At 39.2% G+C, this 20,485-nt stretch overlaps 1 protein-coding gene across 11 annotated transcripts in view; it reads right to left on the bottom strand.

The window, feature by feature from the left end:
• The window catches only part of CHD9 (chromodomain helicase DNA binding protein 9), a 285,267-nt gene that overhangs the window by 121,909 nt on the left and 142,873 nt on the right, over positions 1-20,485 (bottom strand). For 8 of the 11 annotated variants that reach the window (XM_062177146.1, XM_062177144.1, XM_062177142.1 and 5 more), the window contains exon 3: positions 2,529-2,860. In XM_062177146.1, coding sequence (XP_062033130.1) covers positions 2,529-2,860 — 332 coding nt within the window. Of the gene's footprint in view, positions 1-2,528; positions 2,861-3,648; positions 3,890-4,010; positions 4,094-20,485 lie in introns of those variants that run through there. The other 3 variants (XM_062177151.1, XM_062177152.1, XM_062177153.1) reach the window with 2 other exon arrangements.

Raw genomic sequence — 20,485 nt, 5'->3', positions numbered from 1 at the left:
GGGGGAAGCCATTGTAACCCATGGGCTATACTTTGGAAATTTATATTCATTAAATAAAAGTAAAAAAAAAATTAAAGAATAAAGAAAAAAAAGAAAAAAAAAAAAAAAGAAAAACAACTATGAAAGTGACAAATAATGATAAGGTTTCAAATATACCAGCAAGCAGAGACATTATTATTTTACTTAAGACTGGCCTTCTAAACTACATCTGTGGGTTAAACAAATAACAGCTCTGTGCATCACACATAAATTATTGTTTACAAACTCAACTACACTTTAAATTTATGTATGATAGTACTGGTGGTTACAATGTAGTATATATTGTTTCACAAATTATCTGATATCAATCTGATATTAGTAACCCAAATGTTCTAAAATTAATAAACAAGGGTTTTAAAAAGAAAATAAATATTTCATAACTAGTTGTGAAATACATTCATTTCATAACTAACTGTATTAATGCAACTTATTTTTAATGATGACTTCACATAAAAAGTGAAAACTAAGGAAATTAAAAATTATAAAGTATAGTCTCTTATTTGAAGGCATGGTAATTAAATATTTCAACTGAGTAACACTGGAATTCTGGATTGTATATGAGTTGCATTTATTCTAACTATGCCTTTTCTCCAAAATGATACTTATTTTTGTCTCTGGTTGGTAAAGATGATCAAGATATTGTCTTACTCCAACAGCCTAATAATATAGGCAAGCTTCAATTTTGCTAACCTGCCTACAATTTATAAAATCCTCTATCAAAAAGATCTATACTCTCAACAAGTCCATTTTTTGAGGAACTATTCATTATCTTATCATATACTTAGCTAAAATAGAAAAATGTCATTCCTAGTACAACTTTCTTATTTTCTGTTTTCTTGATATCGTTACCTAAAAATAAATACCAAATTGAACAATGCTGGGTGTTATTAAAATAATTATAATCTACCTATAAATAAAAAAATGCAAATAGCACAAAATGTGTCAATACAACATAGTAGTTTTACTATTCCATACTATATCATCATAAAAAAATTGATGCTTCTCTTGAATTCAGTTATTACTAATTTCCCCTTGTGTACATAACTTTTTCTTAACCAGATTCTCTTCTGGAATTGTTTCCTTTTAGATATTCCCCTCAAGTTTAAAGCAAAGAATTGCTGCTGTAATTTCTGAAGTTTACTGGTCAATTTCTTATTTTATGCATCATTTTTCAAAATGTTATCCTTTAAAATAGTACACTGCTTTGCCTATATCTCTTAACAAGTTAAAACTGGAAAACTTTAAGCATATTAACTGTTAACCTAGCAGAAGGCTAAATATGGGGTGTCCTAAATAAAATTAGATAGAGCTTTAGAAAAGATACTTTCATATTAAAAACTTTTAATAAAAAAAGAAATCTAACTTTGATATTTCACTTTAGTTGTCTGCAAATAAATGTAAAATCAATCCTAATACTTATTGATCTTAGAACAAGAGAGCCTGTATTATTTAATGATGCTATCAAATGATAGCTACCAAACTAAATAATTTAGTCTTATGGCTGCATTTAAAATACTAAGAATTCATTTGGCTTACAAAATTATCATAGCTCTAAAAATTTATTTAGTCTATCAATAATTTCTTAAAAATCAAGACTTTCATAACAAAAGGGGGTCTTTATTGTGTTTTGTGTGTATATGAAAGAAGAAATTAAGATTAAGCACTTCATGTAAAAGTCCACATAAAGCTTTCAAAAAAATGACCAAACAGTTCCTCCAAAATAATTTTAAACTACACTGACCTTGGGTTATATTTACTCTTGCATGCAAAACAAAACGCACATATAAAGCAAATAACTCCTATATTTTGTTTGTTGAAAATGTATTAGATAAGCAGCCAAATAAAAATAGTAGAATTAATGTATCCCCCTACAGCAAGTCTTTTTCCTTAAAATTCTCTTCGAGCATTAATCCTCACTTGGCCTCTTTATTATAGTAAGTAAATCAGAGACTGAACATGAATAAATCAGTAAGCCCCAGGAGCTGCTTATTGTTGGCTTACATAGTTTTTGCTTTCTTGCCATTCCATTTAGTTCAAAGCTATGGGTCTGGTCTGAGAACTAAAGAGAATGGCAAGAAAACTAAAACTGTAAGGTGCCCAGTGAGACACAAGTATATAAAGAAGTATAGAAATCTTATAAAGAATTTCAATGTATGGTCTATAAAGAAAGTGAATTTGAAGCTGGCATAGCAATATGGATCTTATTTTTTACCTTCCTAAGTTACACAGACTGAAACGTTTTCCTATTTTGAATTCCATTTACTGATAATTAAAAAAAATGTACAAAAAGCTACATTCACAGAATAGGAAAATTTAGGGAATCCTGAAATATAAATTAATTCATTCAAAAAGGAAATAGATATACATAATACCTGGAAATTTAAAACTCTAAATGAGAGTAAAACATATCACACTCAAATCAAAAGTAGTTTAGACATGGTATACTTTAAAAAAACCAAACAAAGGAATTTAATTTTTAACCAACTTACCCAATTTTCGTCTTCTCTTTTAACTTAGAACAAGGTTTTGTTTTTTTGCTGTCTTTGTCCTTTGGTTTGGATTTCATCCTTCTACCTTTCTTTTCCTCTTTTCCTTCAACTGAAGCACTAGGAAAGTTTTCAGGGCTCATTACTCGTGGAATATTGCGTTCCCCACGCTCCTTTGCTTTTGCTATGGCCTCTGATATTATACGATTAGCTTTTTCTTGCTTGCTTTCTGATTCCACCTTTTTTCTCTGCTTCTTCTCAGACATGACCCTCACCTGGGTATTCTGCAACTTAGTATATGTCCCAGAACCATCACTCTTCTTGGAAGATGGAGGCTAGAGAGATCAAAAGATTGTTTTATAGAATATACCAAAGTACATGTAAAATAACTGACAATATCTCCGAAAATTTAAAGTTATGTAGAAAAATAAAATTACATGAACAAATACGTGAGTGCTACAAACAAATTAAAAATTAAGACATTTTGCTTATCTTAGAAATTAGTAGAAACAGCTCAACTGCTGCTTTTAAAAAGGTAGCTTCAAGACTGGTAATAGATTCATTGATATTTTCATAGCATTTTTCAGTTAGTAAGGTAATGTGATATTTTGTCCTATAAAAATAGTTCACTCAAATTTTATCCTGTAAATATTCTGTGCATTTGAAATAGAAGTCTCTTCTTTTCTCTCCACTTCAAAACTCTGAAAATTATTAATAGGTTTAAAATAGGAAGTTTAATTTAGAACTATTCCTTACAGTTTATTATGATTTTTACAAAAATAAAACCTTTGCTTTAAAACTTGAATTAGAACCTGAAATCATTTAGGTCATTTTAATGCAGCAACATAGCTAGTTAGTAAACAGACATTCCCATACTTAAAATTAGAGAAAGTTTTAGTTTTTCCATGGAAGAGTTAAATGTGAAATTTTTTTTCCTTTTCTATATCATAATTATTTTGCTCAAGCAATCTGGGAAAGAAACAAGTTTTACAGTTCTACATTAAAATTATTAATATTTTAGCAATACCACAGGAAGCAGATCAAGAGCATTTTAAAAAGAATTTCTTCTTCAAACACACATTCATCCACATATACTTAGATCACAGTTTTGTTATATTCTTACCCGTAAACATGCCTCTGACTATAGCAAAGGAAAAAACCATCAGGAATTTTCAAACACATTTTCATGCTGATTCCAGTGTGCTTCACTGGATATCTTTTCTATACCTGCCTCATCAAAGATTTCACAGCAGTGCTGCAGCACTGGGAAGGGAAGGAGGGTTTTGAATCGCTCGCTAAAATGCCACCTTAAGGCCTACAGGCTATAACAAATAACCAAGACTCGAGAAAACAGCAACAAGCTCAAGATGGCGATGCAGTACGACTCCCGCAGCAGCAGCCAGTAATAAGGAAGGTTATTCAATCCCATTAGCCTTTTAGCCCAAAGAACCCCTCCTCCTCCCACTCATTCAGGCTTTCACTTACCCTTCCTCTTGGCCTCTTCACTGAAGACATTTTTGGCGTCAGACAAAGGCTTGCCCTCTGCTTTTTCACCACCCCAGGCAGTGCTCAAGAAAAAAGCATTGAAAGAAGATTCCTAAATGGCCTATTTAGCAAGCTGCAACCAAGAGATGCACAACCCTCCACAAATACACATTTTAATTTATCAACACATTTCTGCCTTGGCAAGTTTATATCTACTGTTCATCCTATTTAGGTATGATAAAGGCTGTAAACCCTCCTAAAAAGCGGAGTTTCCTCAATAGCTGTAAGCAGATAGCCAGATTCCAACAAAGCACAGAAAGAAATGAATGCACAAAGCATCAAAATGCATCAGCATGAATATTAGAGATGTCGTTAAAAATACTGACTCCTTCTGCGGAAGTAGGCCAGCAGATGGTGCTACCAGTTATTATTCCATTAGACTCTGCAATTTAACCCCCAATGGACTGTTCTTCCCTCCATGTAACACATTAACTCTCACTCTGCCATTTCTTAAAGTTTTTAAAAATATCCGTTAAAAAATCTGATTTTCAAAAAATCACCAAAAAACTAAAACAGTGGTAAAATAGTTCTATGTGGCTATCAGTATTTAAAAAAAAAAACAAAATCCAATGCAATTTTTACCGGAGAAAAACACTTTTCTCCACGATATTCTAATATATTTGAAATACGGAAATAGCTTGAAGGGTTAAAGAGCAGGTCATGCAAATAAACACTTAACAAGTGACTTTTCTTTAAGAAATTAGATAATGTCTCTTCTAACAAAAAGCTAACAGTATTACTTTAAAAATACAGAAATGAAGCCATTTTCACTTAAGTTCTAGAAAGAGGCTTATAATTTTGAAATGAACAAATGAGACCTATTTATAAAGAATGACTAACTACATTAATTTTTTTTTCATTATCTTAATTGGGATGAATACATTAATTTATTTGCCTAACATGAAAAACTCATAAAATCCTCCTGACTTTTACTCTTCACATTCTATTTTAACTGAACTCCTGAATTTTTCAAAAAAAAAATTAAGTTTAGCTCCTTCCTAAAAATAAATGAGTAGCAGATCAACTTAAATTTGATCATCGATACAACTTCTCTTTCTTTAAAAATTTGAGGCAATTTTAGTAAGCGATGATTTTAAGTAGCAAAAATAAAACTTTACTGCTTCAAAACTCAAGTTTACCTCTTTCGTTAAACTCATTTTTTCAACTGTTCTAGTCTAGTTATATGATAATGCTTTCAAAAATTCTTTTTTCTTATGGGCACCAAAAGGTGAATACTGTCCCAGGAAAACCAATCTAGACAAAATGAAAGGATAGTAAAGGCAGAAAACCAGTAAGAGCAAGTATGTAAAAATCATAATAATAATTGGAGCTAACACTGAGTACTTAAGTGCCAGTCATTATTCTAAATATTTTATAAATAATAACTAATCCTGAAGGATAACAAGGTAATAATAACAGTGATGATAGAGAGAAAGGGGGTAGTCAATGAGAAAGATACTCTTATAGTAGTAGCATTACAAAATGATAGATTAGGGGTCAGCACTGTGGCTTAGAAGGTTAATCCTCCGTCTGCAGTGCTGGGATCCCATATGGGCACTGGTTTGAGTCCCCACTGCTCTACTTCTGATCCAGGTCCCTGCTACTGCACCTGGAAAAGCAGCGGAGGACAGCCCAAGTACTAGGGCTCCTGCAGCCACATGGGAGACCCAGAAGAAGCTCCTGGCTTCGGCCTGGCCCAACCCCAGCCATTTCAGCCACTTGGGGAGTCAATCAGTGGGTGGAAGATTTATTTCTCCTTCTTTCTCTCTAACTCTGCATTTCAATCATAAATAAATCTTTTAAAAAGTGATAGAAGAGACCAGAGAAAGCATGCCATCACAAAATACTAATGAAAACAATAATGAAATTAAAATATAGGGCTTACAATGTTCCAGGAACTATTCCTAATATTTCTCATATATCGGCTGGTCTTCAAAATAACCCTATGAAACATGTACTATTGTTATGCTCATTTTATTGATATAGCTACTGAGGCATAGAAAAGCAACCTGCCTGAGATCACAAAGTTAATGAATGGTGAACCAGAAATTAAAAACAAGAGGGGGTTTCATTATGCAGATCATAGTCATAACCACTACATTATATCACTTTTGATTCAAATAGTATAATTTAGAGACTAATAAAAAAAAGTAAGTGACTTTCTAAAAATGCAGAGATACTAGTTATAAAAAAAAAAAAAAAGAAGAAATCTGTATTTTTCCCCCAGTGTCTTCAAAGATACTGTTGATTCAAAGAATCAACAAGATATGAGTAAGGAGTGGGAAGAGTCAATACTTGGTTTGTTGGCCAACTATTGGTACAAAAGAAGGCAAAAGAATAGGAAACTTAGTTGAGAAAGGGTTTATAAGAGTGTGTGTGTGTGTGTGTAAGTTTAATTCTTTTCATTCTGAGTTTGAAATGTAGAGCTCTAACATGGAAATTTGAGACTGGATCCTGGGAGACAGAAAAATCAGGGCTAGAATGCAAGATGCGGATTCCCCTGCTATTCTCCTTTATTACCCTTAACTTACTGACATATTCAAAGAACCTAGGAGGATTTCCAAGATAAAAAAACTTTCTGGGGAGAAGTGAGTTAACAGATTCTCTTACCCATATTAAAATCCCAACTGTTTAACAATCAATCTTAGCGGCAAACAATAGAGAATCTGTGATCAACTATTTCTTCTGCCACTAAAACATGTAACATTTTAAAACTATAGTAGCTCACAGAACATCAACAGCATGGTGTGAAACAACTAAACCTTTTTAATGTCAATCACTTCCTAATATACACACACAATGCTATGGTTTTCTCTCTGTCCTCCATCTATGAAATCATCAAATTCTATCAAATCTACAAAATTGTATATTGTTTTGTTTTCTTCTTCTCAGTCTCCACAGCTCCTGCTGTATTAATTTCCCACTTGCTTTAGCAAATTGTGGTTCTACAGTAAAATGTTCTTACCTGTAAGAAATATATTCTAAAGTCTTTAAGAATGAGAGTATTAGGTCTGCAATTCTTTGTACTATATTTGGAATTTTCTTGTAAGTTTGTGATAATTTTAGAATACAAGCTTTTGAAAAATTTAAAATTAGGGGCCAGTGCTATAGCGCAGCGGGTTAACACCCTGTCCTGAAGCGCTGGCATCCCATATGGGCGCTGGTTCGAGACCCAGCTGCTCTACTTCCGATCCAGATCTCCGCTATGGCCTGTGAAAGCAGTGGAGGATGGGCCAAGTCCTTGGGCCCCTGCACCTCCATGGAAGACCCAGAAGAAGCTCTTGGCTCCTCGCTTCGGATCTAGATCTGCATAGCTCTGGCAGTTGTGGCCAACTGGGGAGTGAACCATTGGATGGAAGACCTCTTTCTCTCTCTGCCACTCTTCTCTCTCTGCAACTCTGACTTTCAAATAAATAAATAAATCTTTTTTAAAAAATTAAAATTAAAGCACAGGCCTTATCCACTAAGAATCTGTATCCTAATTGATAAAAAAAATACATTAAAATGTACATATTCTAACATTATATCCAAACATTGAAAAATAAGAAAAATAAATCATAGTAAGGCAGATCATTTAGTATATGACTTATAATTTTGATAGCAACTGAGCAGAACACAGGAGAACATACTGGATACCATATTTCATTTTGGGGAACCTCAGATTTACATTAAGTGTTTTTCAAATCATAGGTCACCACCTAATAGTATATTAAATCATGTTCCGATTAGCACTAAAAAAATAAACTAGAACAGAGTATAAATGTACTTCACATCCCTAATAAAATTAAATAGTTTTCACATCACCTGTTTGTGGGGAGTCCCACAGGAGTCCCAAAAGAGTTACAGAGCACCGCTAACCCAAAAAGGAAGAGAAAAAACAAAACCAAAATGCAGTTACTTGAGCTAAGCAAAACCAAAATGGAGTTACTTAAGCGAAGGCCACTAAGCACCAGAAACTGCCTAGACCATCTGTCAGAACAGACACAGGTGGTGAAGCCTGATAAGGAGTGGGGGGCATTACATTATAAGAAGAAGCCGACCAGCTGGCTACTGCGTTACTTCACCCTCACTACTGCACCACAATTGGTCACATCCAGAAGACACCTAAAACATCATTGGTCACACCCAGGCACCGACATCTGGTTGGTGACACCCCAAAGGATGAGCTTGTGACTGGTGACACACCAGGACACCTTCACCGCCTACCTGCTCCAGAGGGGGGATAAAAAGGCAAGCCTCACAACTGCTCTTCATCCCCAGGGACCATGGCTCAGTGCACGTGAAACTCTACCCAAGTCTCCACTGACTGAAGCTCTGCTTGCCACTCTGCTGGAGCCAGGCTCGCCTGGACATCCCAGCTGCTGCTGGATCTGACATCGGAGCTAGACCAGACCTCTCCATCAGGTGACATCTCCAACCCTTCACCTTGCTGTCCATCCGGCAACTTCAAGCCTACTGTCCAGAGAGTGCCAGTCATCCCACGACTCCTGCCTGTAAGTGACTGTTTAGAGATCCCTCTCCCGAGTGGTAATGGTGACTTTGGACTTTTGCTTTTTCGTGACCGTGATACGAACCTTGAGAATGCAGTGTTCACATTACATCCTTAGCCATGAGTATTCAGATCGGTTATGCTTTTATGCTTTGTAATAACCATTGCTTGATATTTCTGGAAATTGCCTTACTCCTAGATGTGTGTTATGACCTTTGGATTAACAACATATACTGAGTGGTATTGATCTTTAGATGTGTTTATTGAATACATATATATTGAGTGGTATTGATTATGAATAATAAATTATATTGAAAAGACTATCACAATTCTGTGTGATTATTCCTTGTGCTCCAACATGTCGCATTAGCCTTGTCGAGCTGCGTGACAAGTGGTGCTTGCGACACTGTTATTCTCTTTTTTCTTTATGAGGTCAAAGCAGCAAAGACCCTTGGACAAGAAATTGGAGATTTTGGGGCTGGCAATGTGGCATGGTGGGGTAAAGCCCTGGCCCGAAGCACTGGCATCCCATATGGGCGCTGGTTCTAATCCCAGCTGCTTCTCTTCCAATCCAGCTCTCTGCTATCGCCTGGGAAAGCAGTGGAGGATGGCTCAAGTCCTTGGACCCCTGCAACTACGTGGAAGACCCAGAAGAAGCTCCTGGCTCCTGGCTTCGGATTGGCTCAGCTCCAGCCATTGAGGCCATCTGGGGAGTGAATCAGCAGATAGAAAACCTTTCTCTCTGTTTCTACCTCTCTCTGTAACTCTGTCTTTCAAATATGAAAGAGATACTCCCCAACTGCCTGCAACGGCCGGCACCGCGGCTCACTAGGTTAATCCTCTGCCTGCGGCGCCGGCACCCCGGGTTCTAGTCCTGGTTGCTCCTCTTCCAGTCCAGCTCTCTGCTGTGGCCCGGGAAGGCAGTGGAGGGTGACCCAAGTGCTTGGGCCCTGCACCCACATGGGAGACCAGGAGGAAGCTCCTGGCTTCAGATTGGTGCAGCACACCAGCCATAGCGGCTATTTGGGGGGTGAACCTTTCTCTCTCTCTCTCTCTGTGTCTAACTCTGCCTGTCCAAAACAAAACAAAAAAACAAAAAACCAGAAGCATAATAATTCTTTACTTGAATATTCATATTAAAACAATTTCCTAAAAAGAATGTATTTTAGGCCAGCACTGTGGCACAGTGGGTTAATGCTCCACCTGTGGCGCTGGCATCCCATATGGGTGCTGGTTCTAATCCCGACTGCTCCTCTTCCTATCCAGCTCTCTGCGGTGGACTGGGAAAGCAGTAAAAGATGGCCCAAGTGCTTGGGATCCTGCACCTGTGTAGGAGATCCAGAAGAAGCTCCTGGCTGAGCTCTGGCCATGGTGGCCACTTGAGGAGTGAACTAGCAGACGGAAAACCTTTCTCTCTGTCTCTCCCTCTCTGTAACTCTGGCTTTCAAATAAATAAATCTTAAAAAAAAAATTACATTTATAATTAATTTTAGTTGTATATATCAACAATGTTGTGATGTCTTCAAGTTTTTAATGCATACAATATTTTTCTTCATGTTATCCATAAAATTTTGTTTTAAACGGTGAAAAAAAATTGATCCAAAGGCAAATTATAACGTCGAAGTCTTCTTCTGAGTTTTACTCTTAGATGTATTTTCAGAATTTCTGACAGACAGGCCGGCGCCGCGGCTCAATAGGCTAATCCTCCGCCTTGCGGCGCCGGCACACCCACACCGGGTTCTAGTCCCGGTTGGGGCACCGATCCTGTCCCGGTTGCCCCTCTTCCAGGCCAGCTCTCTGCTGTGGCCAGGGAGTGCAGTGGAGGATGGCCCAAGTTCTTGGGCCCTGCACCCCATGGGAGACCAGGAGAAGCACCTGGCTCCTGCCATCGGAACAGCACGGTGTGCCGGCCGCAGCGCGCCAGCCGCGGCGGCCATTGGAGGGTGAACCAATGGCAAAGGAAGACCTTTCTCTCTGTCTCTCTCTACTGTCCGCTCTGCCTGTCAAAAAATTAAAAAAAAAAAAAAAAGAAAGAAAGAAAGAAAGAATTTCTGACAATTATTTCACTTCACTTTCTTCACATCTGTGAGATACCATGTTCACAAATTAAAAGGCTTGTGACTTGTAGAAGTACCCAAGTTTCCACTTTCAGCTAATAGCAACATTTTTCAAGTGTCATAATCCTGAATATATTTGAAATAGATAACACATTATCTTTATTTTTATCTTCAATATAACTGTCCAGGCAAATAAATGTTCACAAAAGCTGTTATTTATCTAACTTACAAGAAATACAGGGGAGAATAGAACATTTTATATGCAACCAGCAAAATGGGGATATAATCAGTAAAATCCAGACTGTGGGAACTCTGAAGGACCAATGACTCTGAATTCATCAAAAAAGAAGTTCTAAGGGGCCGGAACCATGGAAAAGTGGGTAACCTTCAAGTGCCAACATCCCAAATGGGTTCCAGGTCAAGTCCCTGACATTCCATTTCCAATCCAGATCGTGCTAATAGCCTGAAAAGCAGCAGAGGATGGCCAAAATGTTTGGTCACCTGTACCCATGTGGCTCCTGGCTTCCCTTAGGCCCAGCTCCATTGATTGCAGCCATTTGGGGAGTGAGCCAGCTGATGAGAGCTGTCTCTCTCTCTATAACTCTGCCCTTCAAATAAACAAATAAATCCCATAGATAAAAGGGGATCACAGGGCCAGCGCTGCGGCTCAACAGGCTAATCCTCCGCCTTACGGCGCCGGCACGCCAGGTTCTAGTCCCGGTCGGGACACCAATTCTGTCCCGGTTGCCCCTCTTCCAGGCCAGCTCTCTGCTGTGGCCAAGGAGTGCAGTGGAGGATGGCTCAAGTGCTTGGGTCCTGCACCCCATGGGAGACCAGGAGAAGCACCTGGCTCCTGCCATCGGATCAGCGCGGTGCGCCGGCCGCAGCGCGCCAGCCGCGGCGGCCATTGGAGGGTGAACCAATGGCAAAAAGGAAGACCTTTCTCTCTGTCTCTCTCTCACTGTCCACTCTGCCTGTCAAAAATAAAAAATTAAAATTAAAAAAAGGGGGGGGAATCATAAAGGGGACCTAATGGTTAATTAAAATAACAAAAGAAAACAAATGGAAGGAAAAACATGAGAGAAACTTGAAAGACTTATAAATCAAATGCAATGTGTAGGCTTTATTTAGATATTGACCTGAACAAACAAAATGTAAAAATACATTTATTAAAATATGAAAGTTTAAATTCTGATCAGATATTTGATTGTAGAGGAATTACAAGTTTTTTTTAGGTGTCAAACTAGATTTGTAGTGTTTTAAGGACACGTCTTTGATATCTTAGATTATAGAAACTGAAATATTCACAGATGAAGTGATGAGCAGAATGGCCATTTGAGGAGTGAACCAGCAAATGGAAGATCTCACTGATTGTCTCTAACTCTGCCTTTCAGGTAAATAAATAGTTAAACAAAAATCCATGGAGAGAGTGGGTAAAATATTTAAAGTGTAGTGCAGATGAAATAGTTGGTCATAAATTGACCATAGCTATTATAGTTTGGTGATGGATATTCTACTTTTGTGTATTCAGATCCATGAAATGTTATAAAGAAATTCTTAAAAAAAGATTTAACTATTTGAAAGAGTTACACAGAAAAGGAGAAGCAGAGGGAGTGAGAGAGAGATAAGTCTTCCATATGCTGGTCCACTCCCCAAATGGCCACAATGGCCAGAGCTGCGCCGATCCAAAGCCAAAAGCAAGGAGCTTCCTCCGAGTCTTCCCACACAGGTGCAGGGGACCAAGGACTTGGACCATCTTCCACTGCTTTCCCAGGCCATAGCAGAGAGCTGGATTGGAAGTGGAGCAGCTGGGATGTGAACCAGCACCCATATGGGACGCTGGCACTGCAGGCGGAGGCTTTACCTGCTACGCCACAACACTGGCCCCACAAAGAAATTTTAAAGCTTTTATATCCTGGAATACCAAGTAGATTGGCATGACAAGAAAACTAAATGCATATGGGAGAAGGATAAGCAATAAGGAATGAAATCTAACAAGTTGGATTACAGAATTATTACAAGCTTTGTTAAAATACCTGGACATTGCATCTAGAATAGTAGTTAAGCCACAGCTTGGGATGCCTGCATCCCTTATCAATGTGCCTGGGTTCCAGTTCTGATTCCAGCTTCCTGCTAATGCACGCTGTGGGAAATAGTAGCTGATGGTTAAGTAGTTGGGTCCTTGTTACCCACACAAGAAATATAGATTGAGGTCCTGGTTTGGGGCTTCTGTTTGGCCCAGGCCTAGCTGTTGAAGTCATTTTGGGAATGAACTAACAGATAGGAACTCTGTCTCAGCCATTCAAATAAATAAACAAAATTTTAAATATATATACATCGGCTGGCGCCGCGGCTCAATAGGCTAATCCTCCGCCTTGCGGCGCCGGCACACCGGGTTCTAGTCCCGGTCGGGGCACCGATCCTGTCCCGGTTGCCCCTCTTCCAGGCCAGCTCTCTGCTGTGGCCCGGGAGTGCAGTGGAGGGTGGCCCAAGTCCTTGGGTCCTGCACCCCATGGGAGACCAGGAGAAGCACCTGGCTCCTGCCATCGGATCAGCGCGGTGCGCCGGCCGCAGCGCGCCAGCCGCGGCGGCCATTGGAGGGTGAACCAACGGCAAAAGGAAGACCTTTCTCTCTGTCTCTCTCTCTGTCCACTCTGCCTGTAAAAAAAAAAAAAATATATATATATATATATATATCTACATGATCTTATGCTGAAGAAATTAGAGAATCAATAATGATTTTACAGACAGAAGTAAAAATATCAGATTTTCAGAAACATGTTTGCTAAGTGGTTTCAATAAAAATATTCATTCCTGGGGTAGGCAACTGGCCTAGCAGCTAAGATCTCAAAACCTGGGGCCGGTACTGTGGCATGGCTGGTAAAGCCGCTGCCTCCAGTGCTGGCATCCCATATGAGCACCAGGTTAGATTCCTGGCTGCTTCACTTCCAATCCAGCGACCTGCAATGGCCTGGGAAAGCATGGTCCAAGTCCTTGGATCTCTACCCATGTGAGAGACCTAGAAGAACCTCCTGGCTCCTGGCTTTGGATCAGCGCAGCTCTGGCCGTTGCAGCCATCTGGGGAGTGAACCAGTGGATGGAAGACCCCTCTCTCTCTCTCGTTCTGCCTCTCTGTAACTCTTTTCTAATAAATAAATAAATAAATCTTTTAAAATCTAAAAAAAAGGAGGGGGCCAGCACTGTGGCAGAGGGGGTATGGCTGCTGCCTGCAATGCCGGCATCCCTAATGGGCACATCCCAGCTACTCCACTTCCAATTCAGCTCTTTGCTATGGCCTGGGAAAGCAGTAGAAGATGGTCCAAGTCTTTGGGTCTCTGCACCCGTGTGGGAGACCCAGAACAAGCTCGTGGCTCCTAGCTTCAGACAGGCGTAGCTCCAACTGTTGCGGCCATCTGGAGAGTCAATCAGTGGATGGAAAACTTCTCTCTCTCTTTGCCTCTCTGTAACTCTGCCTTTCAAATAAATAAACAAATCTTTTACCAAAATAAATAAATAAATAAAAGATCCCAAATCCCATATCAGTGTGCCTGCCTTCCAGTTCTGATTCTGTACCTCATTCCAGCTTCTTGCTAATAGGTACCCTGGGACACAGGTGAAGGTTCAACTGGTTGGGTCACTGCCATCCACATGAGAGATAGAAACTGAGTTCCTAATTCCAGCCTCTGGCCTGAGTCAGCTTGTCTGTCTGTCTCTGCCTCTCAAATAAATGAACAAAAGGAAAGGGGAAAAAAAAATTTATACAGGATTTAAAAACAAGTCACAAATTAGTTTGTGTGTTTTTTTTTAAGATTTATTTATTTATTTGAGAGTTAAAGGGAGAGACACATAGAGACAGATCTTCCATCTGTTAGTTCACTGCCCAGATGGCCACAATGCCTGGGGCTGGGCCAGGTGGATACCAGGAGCCAGGAGCTTTTATCTGGGTCTCCCTTGTAGGTGGCAGAGGCTCAAGCACCAGGGCCATCTTCCACTGCTTTTCCCTGACCATTAGCAGGAGCTAGATCAAAAGTGGAACAGCAGAGACTAGGACCGGTGTGCCCTTATGGGAAGCTAGTGTCACAGGTGGCGGCTTTACTCACTATGCCACAATGCTGGCCCCTGTGTTATTTTCTCAGTGCTTTCAAATAATAGCATCTACCTTAGAGGGCTGCTGTGAGACCTAATACATGGTTTTCATAAAGTTCATAGCATGGTATCTAGCACACAAATCCTCAGAGATATTAGATATTACTATTGTAGTGGTGTGACGTTGTTTTTATCTACTCAGTACATCATATTAGGGAGTACACTATGCTAGTAAATCTGATTCTTGGTTATATCAACTTTATCACTTGGTTAAAGTAGTGTCTCCCATGATTTTCCACTGTAAATGTTTCCTTTTATAGTTACTATATATCATATGAGAAGATATTTTGAGATTATGCAACTTTCCTGTTTCTCATATACATTTATCCAATAATTTTAGCACTTATTGATGGTTCTTGCCTGTAACAATTATTACTACAGTACGTACCCAACAGAAATTTTCTATCATTTCTTCTGCATTTTTTTTTTTTGGAAGGCAGAATTAATGGGAGAGAGAGGAAGAGATAAGGGATGCTGGCATTGCAGGCAGCAGACTAATGTGGTAATACTGGACCCCAAAGTACTATTCTTTAAAAAAAGATTTATTTATTTTATTGGAAAAGCAGAGTTATGGGGTGGGGGGAGGGAGATGTGGGAGAGGAGAGGGGAGGGGAGGGGAAGAGAGAAGGGGAGAAGAGGGGAGGGGAGAGGGAAAATATCGAATAGCTGCACTGGTTGGGGCTGGGCCAGGCTAAAGCCAGGAGCCAGAAGCTTCAACCGCGTGTCCCATGTGGGTGGTGCAGGGGCCCAAGGACTTGGACCATCTTCCACTACTTTCCCAGCACATTAACAGAAAGCTGGATCAGAAAGGGGAGCAGCCAAGACTCAAACCAGTGCCCATAAGGGATACCAACACTGTAGACTGGATTAACCTGTTAAGCTACAGCACTGGCCTCTCCTTCTGCATTTTCAATAGAAATTCTACTATAAACAAGACCTGGCTCTTCTTTCTTATTAAGTTATTTATTCACTTAATTATGCCAATAAATACTCAGGGATATTTATTTTATCCTATGGCTTATAATTTGATATTATGACTATTCATGTGTTGCTCAATTATCCCAGCTCTAGTTTTTAGTTCACTTTCATGTTGCTTCCTGTGTTCATGTGATATACCTCCATCATGTTTCAAATATTCCCATAGTTTCTAGCACTCCAGGCATATGGTTAGGAAAGTGTAATGGAGTAGTTGAGAGGAAGGCCATACTACAATAGGTTAAAAAGTAAATGATAAGAAAAGAAATAGTGAACTTCAAAGGCTCTTCTCACCCAGATACATGAAAGGAAAAATAGTAGGGACAGCAGAATCAGAACTGGAGTATGTTTGTGGGCTATAAAAAACAGCTAATACAGTGCTTAAACATTGAGAGAGAGAAAGAAAAGAAACTAGAGGGTTGGCTTTAAAATTTGAGTAGAAAATTTGAGGCTGCTGTTGTGGTATATTGGGGTAAGCTGCTGCTTATAGTGCCAGCATCCCCTATGAACACTGGTTTGAGTCCCAGCTGCTCCACTTCCAATCCAGCTCCTTGCTAATGTGCATGAGAAAGCAGTGGAAGATGGCCCAAGTACTTGGGCCCCTGTACCTATGTGGGAGACCTGGAAGAAGCTCTGGGCTTTGGCCTGGCCCAGCTCTGGCCATTGTGGCAATTTGGGGAGTGAACCAGTGGACTGAAGATATCTTTCTCTTTCATATAAATAAATAAATCTTTTTTTAAAAAAATATTTAGGCCGGCACCGTGGCTCAATAGGCTAATCCTCCGCCTTGCGGCGCCGGCACACCGGGTTCTAGTCCCGGTCGGGGCACCGATCCTGTCCCGGTTGCCCCTCTTCCAGGCCAGCTCTCTGCTGTGGCCAGGGAGTGCAGTGGAGGATGGCCCAAGTGCTTGGGCCCTGCACCCCATGGGAGACCAGGAGAAGCACCTGGCTCCTGCCATCGGATCAGCACGGTGTGCCGGCTGCAGCACACCTACCGCGGCGGCCATTGGAGGATGAACCAACGGCAAAGGAAGACCTTTCTCTCTATCTCTCTCTCTCACTGTCCACTCTGCCTGTCAAAAAAAAAAAAAAAATTTAAAGCACTCTATATAATAATTCAAAATAACCACATTAGCAATAAAAATTTATTATATATAAATATTGCTTTGGTAAATAATATAAACTTTCAATAGTATCTTTTATCAAATGCTTCCTGCAAGGGGAAAGAAGGTGAGTACCAAAAATAACTTCTTGAATAAGGCCATCTATAACCCATTTTCCTCCTCAAAAGTTTCCCAAATTTCATGTGTATTTTTTCACTTGATTTTGTATTACTATGAAATTTAAAAATTGAATACTAATTACTATAGCCTTAATAGATAAAATAATTCAGACACAGACAGATAAGTACCTGTCTATTACACTGAAATAACAGCAGAGTTCAACTTTTCAAGAATAATTTTACTATACATTGTCCACATCTACCACTCGCACTTAGGTGATCACTGATCCAAAGTTCACAAAGCATTAAAAACTCATCTATGATAATCAATCTGAAACCAGTAACATTAAGTTTACCAAGATGCAATCAACCACATTTCCCCACTTACCAAGATAATATTGTAGTGACAACCAGAAAAATAGCCCTGATAGTTCCTGATAAAGTAGAAGGGAAATAATGTAAGCAAATTAGCCAAGCAATTACATAACTGGCTTGATAACACTGACTATGAAACTCTAAATTCTTTTGGCAAACGATGTTTCCAAATGTCTTAAAATAAATGCACAGGAAAAACAACTCTTTCGGATCCTTTAAGGAGGCAGTGAGAGTTGATGTATTAAAAGAGTATTTGGTTTTTTATATATAATGCATTGAGTAGGCTAAATAGACTCGTGTGATTTGAGAAATATTAAGTATATCTTAATGCACACACACACACACTTATGTATATACATTCATAAACATGTCTAAATAAACACTTATATGTTGGGTCCCAGTCAAAAAGTTTCCAAAACACTATTCTAAGAGGTCAGTGAATACTTCTGATTTCACCATCTGATTTAATATGTATAACAATAAAACTGTAGTTAGAGAACAGATCAGTGGTTGCAAAGGTTATGGATGAGACTAGGGTTGGAGAGAGGTTGTTAAGAAAGGACAATAGGATTCTTGTGATGGTATTATTCTGTTTCTTAACTATGATGGTATATATGTGGATCTACATATGTATTATAATTTCATAGAAAAAAACATACATGCACACCAATGAGAGCATGTAAAACTGGCAAAATCTAGTTAAGATTACTGGATTACTTTAATTCAACCTCTTGACCCTGGTAAGATACTGAAGTTGTACAAAATTTTTCATTAAAGGAAACTGTAAAGCATATACTGGATCTCTCTGTAGTATGTCTTTTTTTTTTTTTTTTTTCAGGCAGAGTGGATAGTGAGAGAGAGACAGAGAGAAAGGTCTATCTTTTTGCCATTGGTTCACCCTCCAATGGCTGCTGCAGCCGGCGCATCGCGCTGATCCGAAGCCAGGAGCCAGGTGCTTCTCCTGGTCTCCCATGTGGGTACAGGGCCCAAGGACTTGGGCCATCCTCCACTGCCTTTCCGGGCCATAGCAGAGAGCTGGCCTGGAAGAGGGGCAACCGGGATAGAATCCGGCGCCCCGACCGGGACTAGAACCCAGTGTGCCGGCGCCGCAAGGCGGAGGATTAGCCTGTTAAGCCACGGCGCCGGCCTGTATTATGTCTTACAATTTCATGTGAGTCTGCAAATCTGCAATTGCCTCAAACCTGAAAAAGAAGAGTTTTATGTTTTTAAAGAACAGGGCTTAATCTGTCTCTACTTCAGGGATACTCTCCTACTGACCCTGAAGAAACAAGCTGCAGCCTCCGCTGATACACCTTGGTTATAGTCGTTTGAGAGCCTAGGAAGAGAACCCAGCAAAGCTTGACCCATGAAAACTATGAGATACTAAATGTGTGCTGTTGAGGCTGGTGTTGTGGCATAGTGGGTAAAGCCACTGCCTGCAACACCAGCAACCCATATGGGCACCACTTCCAGTCCTAGCTGCTCTATTTCTACTCCCTGCTAGTGGTCCTGGGAAAGCAGCAGAAGATGGAACAAGTCATTGGCTCCCTGTACCCACATGGGAGACACAGAAGCTCTTGCCTTCTCGCTTCAAATGGAACCAGCTTTGGCTATTGCAACCATTTGGGGAATGAACCAGTAGATGGAAGATATCTGTGTGTGTGTGTGTGTGTGTCTGTAAACCCTGGCTTTCAAATAAATAAATAAATAAATAAATCTTTTAAAAAAATATGTATGCTGTTTTAAGCTTCTAAGTATGTAGTGATTTGCTACTACAGAGCATAACATTAGAAAATTAATATATTCACATACCCAATGACTGAACAATTCCACTCCTGAGTTTATACCCAACATAAATACAAATAAATTCCAATAACATGCAAAATTAACGTATGAGGATATATAAGTTAGAATAGTAGTCACAACTGGGGTGAGGGCAAACAGTGGCAAAGAGGAAGCTCTAGGAGATTTCAAGGATTATTCTATTACTTGATCCAATATTCTATTACTTGATCAGGAAACTGATTATGTAGAAGACGATTACACTCTCAAAGTTAATCACACTGTTCACTTAAATTTCTGTATTTTCTGTAGGTACATTATAGTTTAATAAAATTTATATTTAGAGATTATAACTCAGATTATTACTAACATTATCATTAGAGTAATTGACAGTTCATTACATCCAGGTTTTTCTGGAAAAGACCAACCGTGCTTCTCATGCAATGATGTCTTAAGACTAAAACAAATTATTTTTCTTTATAATATTAACATGATACTTCAGATGTTTTTCATTTAGAAAGAAAAATAATACTGTATATTTCCTCAAATACCAGGAGCAAGCTACAAAATGCTGAAAAAGCCAAGTTACCTTAACCAATGTCACTAGTCAGGAGGGGAAGGAGGAAGCAGGAAGAAAAGGCAGTTGTTTTTTCTTTTTAACCCACAATAAAAATGTGAAAGAGAGAAAAAGGAAACAATATGTTTAAGTTTGTACTCATTTTAGGTCTTTATGTTTCTGAATAACATGATCAGCATATCTCCCTTCATTTCTATCTCTAATTCTCAAACAACTGTTTTGCTTTTCATATTCCAGCAACCCTGAGCAACTTTCCGGTTCTTTAGATATAATATACAAAAGCTTTGAATTTACTCTTTCAGTTGTCTACAGTGCCTGCCTAATACAATCCCCAAAGTCACATGTTAATGGTATTTGAAAGGCAGAACCTTTGGTAGACCCATTCATAGGTTAATGGGTTATTCAGGAAGTGGCTTTGTTATAAAAGTGAGTGTTCTTGGTGTCCTTGCTCTGCTCATCATTTGATGACCTCTGCCATGTTATGTAGTGCAGGACCATGTCCATCCCTGGTCTTCCCAACCTCCAGAACCACAAACCAAACCAAATCTCTATTCTTTATAAGTTACTGGCCTCAAGTATTTTGTTATAGTAACAGATAGTGGCCTAAGACCTTAATCTTAGTGCTCTTTCTCCAAAATATAAGCTAGCAAATGTGTATTCAAAAATTGAATTTTGGGGGCAGGCACTGTGGCACAGTGGGTTAAGCAGCCACTTAAGATGGCTACATTCCGTATACTCCATTTTAAACCTAGCTTCCTGCTACAGCATCTTGGGAGGCAGCAGGTGATGGCT

Source organism: Lepus europaeus, chromosome 19, assembly GCF_033115175.1.
Source record: "Lepus europaeus isolate LE1 chromosome 19, mLepTim1.pri, whole genome shotgun sequence".
Lineage (NCBI taxonomy): Eukaryota > Metazoa > Chordata > Mammalia > Lagomorpha > Leporidae > Lepus > Lepus europaeus.
Note: the sequence above shows the minus strand (reverse complement) of the source record. Positions and strands in the feature narration are given on the sequence as shown.